We start from the raw sequence: 12,304 nt of genomic DNA on the forward strand, positions 1-12,304 counted from the left end.
TATGTGTGCCCATGGCTACCCCTTTGGTCTGGAGGAAGTGGGAGGATTCGAAGGAGAAATTGTTAAGGGTGAGGACGAGTTCGGCCAAACGAATGAGAGTGTCGGTGGAAGGGTACTGTTGGGGACGTCTGGAGAGGAAAAAACGGAGGGCTTGGAGGCCCTGGTCATGGCGGATGGGGGTGTAGAGGGATTGGATATCCATGGTGAAGATGAGGCATTGGGGGCCGGGGAACCGGAAGTCTTGGAGGAGGTGGAGGGTGTGGGTGGTGTCTCGAACTTATGTGGGAAGTTCCTGGACTGGGGGGATAGGACAGTGTCGAGGTAGGTAGAGATGAGTTCAGTGGGGCAGGAGCATGCTGAGACAACGGGTCGGCCAGGGTGGTCAGGCTTGTGGATCTTGGGAAGGAGGTAGAACCGGGCAGTGCGGGGTTCCCGGACTGAGGTTGGAACCTGTGGGTGGGAGATCTCCTGAGGTGATGAGGTTCTGTATGGTCTGGGAGATGATGGTTTGGTGATGGGGTCATGGTTGAGGGGGCGGTGGGAAGAGGTGTCCTCGAGTTGGCGTTTGGCTTCAGCGGTGTCGTTTACCTGGATGGCTGAGCACATGCGATAGTTGAGGCAAATACCTTGCATCTCAACAATGCAAAGGTTAACTATATTTTATACATCGGTACAGAGCTGAAAGCTGATACTTAAAATGGAACCCAAAATCTGGGCATGGTTTAGGTCTTGTGGTATCATAGGTAGTGTCCATTCCTCTGAAGCAGCAGTCTGAATTTGATTCCAATCCCTGAACTTGTGGTAGCATCCCTAGCTCTGGGCCATTAGGTCTAGATTAAAGTCCTCCCTGTTGTGGAGGTGTGCCATTGCATGTCAGAACAGGTTGATTAACAAACATCTAAGAATAATGTTCCAGCTTTATGGGTTATTGCAACATGATGGTTGTGCCCAAAGGTTGAGATCAAAATCCCACAGAGGTTGATTTAAATTATTTTAGAATTATGACTTGATGAAAAAGTTAGAGGCATCAGTATTGAATTTCAGAATTTAAGTCTGAGATTACTGAAATCGCAGCTGTTTTTTGGAGTAAATTTTACACAGATTCTAGAGGTAGAAGGGACAAGACTGTAGAATGGTTACCACACAAAGAGAAGCTGTTTATATTTTAGTACCTTAGGTGTTCTCCTTTGAGAGCTGTATTAAGTTTTTAAGAAAATTGACTGATTTTTGCCATGTATTCTTTGAATTGTGTTTTTGCTGTGGCAGAGTTTTGTGGTCATTTTACATCAGTGTGTAAATGTTGGCAGGTTATTCCACTATTGCAGATGGCCTCAGTTCTGTCTGTCTGTTGTTGTTGTTTGTTTATTTTTCCTCCATGCTGATTTCCAGTCTGTTACAGCTAATTCTGGAAATTTGATGTATAGCTCTATATTAATTTGGGCCACTCAGTTAATAAAAACTGTCATTTTGTCAGAGGGCACTGACTGCTAACAGGAAATGAGTTCTGTTTTGAAATAGTAAATTGTTTGATCTTCCTCAAGTCAAGTGGAGGGTGTAAGAACTGCTTCAGTACCTCCTGAACTGTGCAGTTGACACTTAACATGAAATTGAGGTTTGCCATTCGTTTTGTTTTCTTTTCACAGTGATAATGCATGTGGTTTGTGATTGTCATTGGTGTCTCTGTTACTGAAGTCAGGTCAGTTATTAATTAAGTCAGTCATAAGATATCCGTTAGTTGACCTAGTTAATGTTCTCTTTTGGGTGGTCTTGTGACATAACAGTTGTATTTCTAACGCTGGATCGAAGTTCAAGTCCCACTGAACTCTGGGTGTGTCCAAAACATGCCTGAGCAGGCTTGTTTCTTTGTGGGTAAAGAAATACTTGACTGCTTTAATAAAATACAGCATTATATGTCAGTTATTTACTCAATGACATGCAGAAACATGCATTGATGATTTTGTTGCCTTTTCTGATGTTTGGGCGCAACTAACTAAGGGAGGCCTTGCAAGTAGACAATGATAAAAGGTGGCAAACAACAGTTCTGTGAACCTCCGTGTAACTGTGTTGAGGTTAAGCTGGGCATCTTTTCTGATAAAGCTTAACATCATTTCATGTAATTTTTTTCTTACCTGTCAGACCAAAGAGGACACTGTACAGTAAGAAGTATGGGGTAGACCTGATCAGATACACACATGCAGCAAATACAGTGGTTTACAGTTCTAACAAAATTGATGGTAAGTTAGTTTGTGTTGTACAAATCTCTAGCTGTTTAGTTTCTCTTGCTCTGAACTTGTCAAAGACCGGGACATCCTTTGCATCTGTAAAATGAGTTGTTGTATAAAGTTTGTATTTCTCTGTTACCAGTGCATTAACACTTTTACAGAATTAATGTTTTGCATGCTTAATTAAATGTAGTTTTGTAACTTTTTGTTTTGTTTGGAAGTCTCAGCACCTCACCCATGTTGGATCCTTTTGTTCTCAGTTTCCCATTTGAAACCTGTGCTTTAGTCCTGCCTGATGATTACTGGGGGACAAGTGTGCATTTGAGCTTGCAATTTGGTTTTGAAAGCGTGTCAATCTTTTGATTTGTTATTTCAAAAAATCAAATAACTACTAAATTAAGTTTTATATATCGATTGATCTTGAAGTTGAAAATTAGAGATTTAGTAGAGATGTTGAATCAATTTTTGAGGGGGGGAATAAACTGGTAAGAAATAGAGAGGCATGCTTTTTTTTAGGGCATTTGTTTTCTATACAAAGTGTTGATTGCTGGTCGGATACTGTTTGAAAGGAATGTAGCCAATCCTTTGCTTCATCAAAATGTGCATTATTTACATGAGCCTCGCCACCAAATTGTTTTAGAGGAAAGAGCTGCATTCATCACAACGGAACCTTGTCTGATTTAGCTATTTTCCCTTTTATACACATGGGCACTTTTCACAAGGGTGACTCTGACTCAGTGTGGTCTGATTCTTGTCATCCTTTCTTGTTCCTTTGATCTGGGCGTTGAGTATCAAGTGGATGACAGCCAGTTTTGTTCAGTGTCACACTAGTTGGGCTTAGCTTCTTCAGCACAGAACGAAAATAAAATCATGCACTTAATTACAAAAAGTTTTGCTCACGAGTTTTGGTAAGCTTTGAAATTAAAGAATCGTTGAGTGTAAAGAGATGGCGTACTGAGGTGCAATTCCGTAACTCATTTGTTTTGTTATCTTTTTGAGCATATTTCAAGTGTTATCAATGACCAATTTAAAGAGAAAACTAATGATAAATTTAAATATTATTTTGTCCTTATCTTGATATAGTGCATATTTTTTGTTACACTGAGTTCTATTGAAACACAAAGTACTGTTTCGGATGAGGGACTGAGCCTAACCATGTGAGAAATGGGAAGTCACTGAGTGAAGCTGAATTGCCTTGGGGGTGCTTGGAAAGTGAATAATGTTGATTCCTTTTTCTCATTCTGATCTGTAGTATAACACTTCTGAGAATAATTTGATCTGTAGGGACATGATTGTAGTGGAAAATATTTCCACAAACCAGTCAGTGTAGTATTATTATAAATAACTAGGTTTTCATCGAAAATCAGATTTATAGTACTGCAGCACCATAGTGCCTCTTACTGAGTGGAAAGTCTCATGCAATTGACTTAGATAGAATTAGCATTGATCATTGAAGTTGGTGTATTGTATTATATTATAATGGACAACTAAGTGTAAAATTTTATAAACTTGATTGCAATTTACATGAATTCTACAGGTTATTACAGTGAAACCTATAATCGAACGATGCTACCAAACAAATTGAAAAATTGCCATTTATGTCCTGTCCCTATAAAGCACAGCAAATCTAATCAGGTTAACTGTGGCCCCAATGGCCTTCACTCATCAGCAAAATGATGGGTGATGTCATCATCAATGCTGTCAGGCAGCACTCACTCACCCATAACATGTGCACTGTGCTTGGTTTGGATTCTACTACTCAGCTGTAGATCTCATTTGAGTCCAAGACCCAGCGAGAAAAGAGCTGAAAATCCAGAGGAATTAATTTAGTTGACATCGCAATAATTAATCTAGTGTAGCATTTAAGGAAATTTAGTAAAATAGAATTTAGTAGGAATCTGAATGGGGTCCCTTCACTGGTTACCTCACACAAGATGAAGGTAGTTCTGCTAATTGAAAGTTAACCATATTAAAAGAGGGTGTCATGATTGGACTGAGCCATCTTCAGCTGTTCATCACTGACTTTCTTTTCATCAGAAACAGTGATGCATCAATGCTCAATATCACTTGCAACTTCTCAGATTCAGTATTTTGAGCCTTTGTGCAACACAAGGATGAAGTTTTGGCATTGGGTGAAAGTGGCACTTGAACAGTGCCTGCCCCTCGTGTAGTAAATCCTATCTGCAGCAAATGGGATTCTAATCATCACCCACTGACATGTAATGAAATTGCTATTCCTAAATCCCTCATTGTCAGCATTTTTGTTGTGTATCATTTGATCAGATACCCAATTGCACCAACCATATAATTGCATTGGCTATAACAGCAGGTCGAAGGTTGGGACTTTTGACTCTGCAAACTCTGTTCATTCACCAATGTGCAAGGTACATATTGGAAGTGTGGTGTAATACTCTGTTGAATGGAGCTGTTGAATAAACATCTGAGAAACCTAGCATCTAGGACAAAACTGACTTGATTGGTACCCACCCACTGCCTTAAACATATGTCACCCCATATGCTTAAGGCAGTGGATGAGGTTATGAAGTGATTTTTATGGAGGTTTATAATATCATGAGGGGCATAGATGAAGTGAGTGGCAAGGGTTCCTGTTTGCTATGGTGGGGGAGTTCAAAACTAGGGGGTTTACTTTTGAAATCTTTCTCCTCTCAACTTAAAAGGGCAACTTTTTTTTCCCCAAGAGTGGTTCATGTGTGGAATGAATTGCCAGAGAAAGTGGTGGGTGCAGGTGCAGTTGGAATGTTCAAAAGATGTTTGGATAAGTTAATGAATAGGAAAGATTTGGAGTGGTGTGGGACTAGTTTAGTTTGGGGAACATGGTTAGCGTGGACTGGTTGGTCCGAAGGGTATGTATCCATGCTATTTGACTCCATAGCTTGAATCAGAAGACTTCAGTGCAATTTAAGATGAAAATGAGCATTGTGAAATCATAATCTGACAAGGCCGTTGTCTGCAGCCATCAATAGCCATTTTCTTCCCACTTTTGCTAAGTAATGAGAAGATTTTATAATCCGCTTGGTATTTGGAGCCAGCAGAATGAGTGAAGCAAATTGTGTAGTTATTTTGATTGTGGCCAGTCTTAAAACCTTTGTGCTTTTGAAATTGATGAGCATTCTTATTAGGAACAATTTTTTAAAAATGTAATTGTAACTCATGAGCATTTGTTGAACTTAGGTTTTGAATATCTACTAAGAAATGAGTTACAGCTGCTTTCTATTTGCAGTTCAGTGGTGGCGTTTCATGTCCTTGTTCTTATTCATTCAGCCAGTACAACAGATATCCATACGCTATTCTGCCTGTGCCTGTGCAGAGGTAGTTGTTTGTACAGTTTGAGGGTTTGTGACACCACCCGGTTGATGGAGATAACTGTACAAGCCACTGCCTTGCATGGGCCAGGGACCAGCATCGCCAATAATGGACCGTGAGCTGCTGCTTGGATGCATTCATTACCTTCGGAAGATTAAAGAATTCCACTCTTGATAAAGTTTTGTGAAGTTTTTTTTTCCCCAGCATGGAACTTTCTAAAACTTTTAAAAGTGTTATGTTACAAAGAGATTAGTGTTTTAATTCTTGTTGAATTATGCAGAGTGGGTAATCTTTTATAAAGTTAGTATTTTGTAGTATAAATTTATGATGAGGCTCCATTTCTTGTAGAAACTGTTTCTAATAAAAGTTTTTAATTAACTGGAGGGTAGATGATTGATTAGACCAACTTTAATTGATGGTGGATAAATGTAACTTGAGTTGTCAAAACTTAGTGTCCCATTTTGGGATGTTTATGATTCTCAAAAGGAAAATCCATTTTTGAAAGCTGACATTTCCCATTAGAAAGCCCTGTTCTTTAGAACTAAGGCACTAAATCAACCTTGCAAAATCTGCAGTTGTAATTGGAAATAAGCAACTTCTTAAAATCAGTTCCCGTCCACTGTAAACAAAAGTTTTATCCATTATAGACCTAAAAAAAGGCATCAGATTTCAGAAATTATCTAAAGTAGCTGACTTTCTTGTTTTGGTGTACATTTTTTTTTATTTGCCATACCTAACTAGTCAGTGTTTCAGAAAATTAATTTGTGAAGCACTTGAATGTTTTGAAATTGCTGTTACACAAATACAATAACAATTTCCCCTAATGACAATGAAGAATGCCCAAGGAACCATTTCCATGAAGTAGTTTGTGATTGACATGAAAGGCCAGACTGAGGCAACTAGTTCCCGAAGAATAAACTGCATTTTGCCATCAACCTCCAACACCACCCCCCAACCCACCCACCCACCCAATTAATTTCACTATCACTTCCAGGTGAAATGCTACCTCTAGGACCAAGCAACTGTGAACTTTGAAACAAACCAGTGAAACCAGACCTACCAGATTGGCAGCACTGCTGTCCTACAACACCAGGAACCTGGATCTGATTCCAGCCTTGGGTAACTTTGTGTGGAGTTTGCACATTCTCCCTGTGTTTGCATCAGTTTCTGCTGGCTGCTTCAGTTTCCTCCCACAATCCAAAGATGTGCCGGTTAGATGGATTGGCTATGCTAAACAGCCTGTAGTGTCGAGGAATATGCAGGCGAGGTGGGTTAGCCAGGGCAAATATGGGTTAGGGTGTGGAAGTGGGTCTGGCTGGGATACTCCTTGGAGGTTCAATGGGCTGAATGGTCTGTATCTGCACTGTGATCTGAGATCTTGAAGCTGCAACCATAATCCTTTGCATCATGTTCCAATACAATAACCAAGGACGGCTCAGGCTACAAGGTGATCCAAATTTGTCACTTGGGATATTTAATGGAGCAAGAATGACATGCAATACAGAGTAGTACTTTCATAAACACAACTCTTAACAAAATGTACAAACCAACTGAATTCATACAGAGCACAGTTCTGTTGCAATTCCAACATTTTGCTGAATGAGTCAAGTACCAAAGGATAAACCCAGGAATAAACTATTCTACCATTCTTTGTACAAGAACAGCAAATGTTGTATTCTGTTAATGTAGGCAAGTTAGTTTTCTTCTAAGTCCTAATGAAGCATAAAAATGATCAAAATGCAGGAACTAAAATACTGCAAATGTTGCTTATTTTCACTTGTATTACATCCTTTTTAGATACCATCCGGTACTTGTCACTTCATGACAACAAATACATTAGATATTTCCATGGTCACAGCAAAAGGTAGGTGAAGTATTTGTATTGTTCTGCTCTACTAAGATTGAATTTTTCTGTGGGATAAACTTCAGTAATGATGTACAAAGAGCAGTACAGAACAGGCCCTTCAGCCCACCAAGCCTGCCTTTCTAAACTAAAAAGCTTTTTGTCTTTATGCAGTCCATATCTCTCTTCCCCACCTTTTCATATTTTGTCAAGTTGCTTCTTTAAATGTTGCTACTACTACGTCTGGCAGTACATCCTAGGCATTTACAACCCTCTGTTTTCTTAAAAAAGCCTCTGGCGTCTTCTTTAAACTTCTCCATTTTATCTTAAAATTATGTTCCCTGGTAATTGATCTTTATACCCTGGGAAAAAGACTCTGCCTATCCATTCTCTTTCAGCCTCTTGTAAACCTCCTATCAGATTGCCCCTCAAACGTTCACATGGTCATAAACCAGTTCTCCCCCCCCCCCCCCCCCAATCTTTCCTCATACAAGATAGCCTCCAAACTTGGCAACATCCTGATAAACCTTTTCTGTACTCATTTTAAAGCCTCCAGATCCTCCTGGAGGTGTGGTGACCAGAAGTTCTGTCTGCCATTTCTTTACCCAAGTCTTCAGCCTATCTGTAGCCTGCTGTATCCTCTGATCTTCGTAAGTTACCACATCTTCCCCCAATCTGTGAGATGTGCAAACCTAGTAATCAGACCATGTCTACGTTTTCTTCGAAATAATTATCCCAGCAGAACATCTCTTTTCTCATCTCCAGTCAGAAAAAACCCTTCTACTGCTACTTTGTCTTCTATGACCATGCTAGTTCTGTATCTATCTTACCACCTCACCATAGATCCCATGTGACTTCACTTTCTGTATCAGCCTGCCATGAAGGACCTTGCCGAAGGTCTTGCTAAACTGTGTATACAGCATTTATTGCTCTGCCCTCGATCATTTTTGACCCTTCTCAAAAATCTTGATCAAACTTGAGACGTAACCTCTCCAAGAAAGTAATGTTCTGCTGTCTGTCAATAATAAGCCCATTATTTTCCAAATGTGAGTAAATCCTGACTCTAAGAACCTTGTCCCATAATTTTCCTACCACTGACCTAAGACTTGCTGCCCTTAATTTAATGGATTATCCTTGTTGCCCATCTTAAAGGAACAATGTTGGCTATTCTCCAATCCTATGGGACCTCACTTGTGACTAAAGAAGATACAAAAATTTCATTTAAGACCCCAGTAGTTTCTTCCCTCTCTTCTGGGATAGATACCATCAGGACATGGAGACTTGCCTATCTTAATGCTTTTTAAAACATCCAACACAATTTTTTTAATATCGACATGTCTGACAATATCAATGTATCCCTCTTTAGACTCACCATCCACTGTCTCCTGCTTTGTGAATTCCAGTGCAAAACATTTAAGGACCTCACCCACTTCCTCTTACTCCATGCATAAATTTTCTCCTTTGTCCTTGAGTGGATTCACCCTTTCCCTCTGTACTCTGTTGGTCTGTAGGTTCTCCTAATTCCCTGTTTAAGTTCTTCCCTGCTTTCTTTATGTTCTTTGAGACTCTGTCTTCAGTTTCCTAAGCCTTAGGTAGGCTTCCTTTTCCTTTGACTAAGCTTGCAGTTTCTCTTGTTCAAAAGTTCCCAAATTGTACCATCCTTATTGTTCATTTTCATGGGAATATGCTGGTGTTGAACACTAATCAACTGACCTTAGAAGCTACCCAGAAAACACATGTGAATTTGCCCTCAAGCAGCTGCCCCCAATCTACATTTACTAGTTCCTTCCTGGTCTTGTCACAGTTAACCTTCTACCAATTTAATACTTGCGCCTGAGGACTGATCTTATCTATAACCAAGTTAAAATTTATGAAATTACTATCACTTCCCAAGGTACTTTCCCAATGACTCTTCAATCACCTGGCTGGGGTCATTGCCCAGAATCAGCCCTAATATGGCCTCTTCCTTAATTGAACTATTTACCAATTGCTTGTCATTTAACTGATTTGGATGAGAGTATGGAAGGCATGGTTAATAAGTTTACAGACAAAATTGGTGGCATAGATGTTGAAGGTTTTCTTGGGTTTTAAAGAGATTTTGATCAAATGGGTCAATGGGCTGAAAAATGAGCAGTTGAAGTTCAGTTTAGATAAATGCGAGAGATTGCAAGAACAAACGGGTCGGACTTAAATAATTAATGTTAGTATTGTTATAGGACAGAGGGGCCTAGGGGTTCAGGTTCATCATTCTTTGAAGTCCGCATCACATTTAGATTGTGGTTAAGAAGGCATTTAGCACACTTGTCGTCTTTGCTCACTCCTTTTGAGTATAGGAGTTTTAGGAAGACATTTCAGATTGTACAGGACATTGGTGAGGCCTCTTTTGGAGTACTGTGTCCAGTTCTGGTCACCTGTTATATGTGGGATATTATTAAGCTAGAGACTTATCAGGATGTTTCCAGATGTGGAAAGTTTCTTGGTATGGAAAGAAAGATTGGATGGGCTGGGACTTGCTTTACTTAAGCATAGGTTGAGAGGTGACTATTTATAGAATCATGAGAGGTATAGGTAGGGTTAATGGTAGGTGCCTTTTCCATAAAATGGGGATTTCAAAAACATGGGGCATATATTTAAGGTGGGAGGAGAGAGATTTAAAAAAGATGTGGGGCAAATTTTTAACACAGCGGATGGTGGTTTTAGTGTGGAATGAACTTCCTGAGGAAGTGGTGGATGCAAGCAAAGTTAGTGTTTTAAAAGACATTTAGGTAAGTGCATGAATAGGAAAAGTTTGGAGGCATGTGGACCAGGTCCAGGCAGATAGGAATTATTTAGTTATGTTCGGCATAGATTAATTGGATTGAAGGGTCTGTTTCCATGCTATATGTCTTTCTAAGAACCCTTGTGAACACACCTAACCCGGATGTTTCTTTTGGTCTGTGTCTCAAAGATGTTATCTTTGATTATTTTTTTAAAAAAAAGTTCTGACAGCCTTCAGAGACTTTGCTTGTTCTTTATTCGAGAGTCTGTGTGCTCAAGTTTGTTTTTTTTCACCAAAGCCCATCACTGTCCAGCTTGATGTTAATCATTGTTTGATATATTTCTGTATTTTGATCAGTGGTTGCTGAATATTTAGTATGATGCAATAGTGCTTATGACCTTACTCCAAAACAATGCCCCCCCTGCCCCGCCCCTCTAGTTTTCAACTGCAACAAACTCATTTGGAAGATTGATTGTTTCAGGACTCTACAAGGAGATTCGATACTTTGAGAGATTTTAAGCAAATATTGTATTGCACTGTATAGAGATGTGAAAATGTATTTTGCAAACCTTACGTTGTACTTGTTTTCCTTTTGTATGCTTTAGGGTTGTAGCATTATGTATGTCTCCTGTGGATGACACTTTCATGTCCAGTTCCTTGGATAAAACCATTAGACTGTGGGACCTTCGATCACCCAATTGTCAGGTATGTTCTTCTAACTGACTTGAACAACAGCTTTAGGGAGAGAAAGCAGTAACTATGAATTTGTAATCATTGCTTCAAACTACACTGCAGGCTTTGAGTGTAATATGGGCTGACATTTTAGGGTAGTGCAGAGGTTTGAGCTGATACATGAACACATGGTTCATGTTGCATGTCTTCTGAAGGGCCATTTTTAGCACTTTCTCTTTTTTTTAATTTCAGATTTCTTGCATTAAAGTTTTTGATACTTGTGACTATAATTTAACTAATAAAAGAAGAAAACAGATACAAGAGCAATAACACTAATGTAGGATTGATGAGAAATATTACAATATTAGAAAGGTGTGTTCTAAGGGGGCACAGTAAATGTTTTCAAGGCTTAGCTAGAAAGCCCTGAAATTGGGAGAAGTTTGTAGAAGTTGAAATGTGTAAAATCACCCACTTCTCTTAATTGGGATTGTCATAAGACGTGGAGTCTGAGGACAATATTGACTAGTTGGACTACCATATACACTGTAATAGTGTATATGTCCCACTAAATCTGAATTCTATTTACACTCACCATCCCTCTCAAAGGCCATCTCTCCTCTTCCCTACTCAGTGCTGTGTATTGTCTGCTTCCTAGCACATTGCCACACAAGGAGGCAATGGATGTTGGGCATGATTGCAGCAGTTGTCAGAGGTTGTTTCAAAATGGTAGCACTCTGGTTGCGCAAACAATGTTGGCCCCACACAAAATAATGCGAAAGCAAAATTCCCAATGCCCAGTGCTTTGCCATGTAGAAGAACATGCATTGATTTTAGGTTTTCAGTCCGTTGGAAGTTTTACTAGTGTATAAGTGAATCCCTGACTTTTTGCATTTTTAAAAAAAAACTGGTCAGTTACGCAAGTGTTCAACCAGAACATCTTCAGTTTGAAAGCTGCATCACACTGGAGTGTTTACATTTATTAAGGTCAAAATGTCTGCTTAGACAATTAATTTAACTATTTGAACCCATGCAGTAATAATAACGCATTTCCCCATATCATTTCAGCTTCTGGTATCAATATAAGTCTATGCAGGTCATGATGGCTGAATTTATAAATTAAAGTTAACATATCCTGCACTAAATACATTTAATCCAAACATACTGATTTGACTTTTGCCACTTATACCTAAGTATGGCGAAGTGCTTTGTTTGCGAGCAGTACAGGCAGATCATGGTAAGCAAGGACATACAGATCATGGGTGGGGAAAAAAACTTGGACAGATTGAGGCATACAGGTTACACTACACAGGACATGCACTAGGCCAGAAAAACGTTACCAAGATCAACATTATTTGAAGTTAGTGCCCATTCATTGTCTAATAATTGCAAGGAAGAGGCTGTTCTTGAGCATCAATAAGTTTGCAGATGACACCAAAATTGGAGGTGTAGTGGACAGCGAAGAGGGTTACCTCAGATTACAACAGG

General features: G+C 39.4%; 1 protein-coding gene across 1 annotated transcript in view; it reads left to right on the forward strand.

Moving 5' to 3' along the window:
• The window catches only part of wdr82 (WD repeat domain 82), a 36,643-nt gene that overhangs the window by 2,125 nt on the left and 22,214 nt on the right, over positions 1-12,304 (forward strand). Inside the window, exons 2-4 of the mRNA XM_043707690.1 lie at positions 2,137-2,234; positions 7,344-7,410; positions 10,753-10,852. Coding sequence (XP_043563625.1) covers positions 2,137-2,234; positions 7,344-7,410; positions 10,753-10,852 — 265 coding nt within the window. The remainder of the gene's footprint in view (positions 1-2,136; positions 2,235-7,343; positions 7,411-10,752; positions 10,853-12,304) is intronic.

Source organism: Chiloscyllium plagiosum, chromosome 18 (genome assembly GCF_004010195.1).
Source record: "Chiloscyllium plagiosum isolate BGI_BamShark_2017 chromosome 18, ASM401019v2, whole genome shotgun sequence".
Taxonomy (NCBI): Eukaryota; Metazoa; Chordata; class Chondrichthyes; order Orectolobiformes; family Hemiscylliidae; genus Chiloscyllium; species Chiloscyllium plagiosum.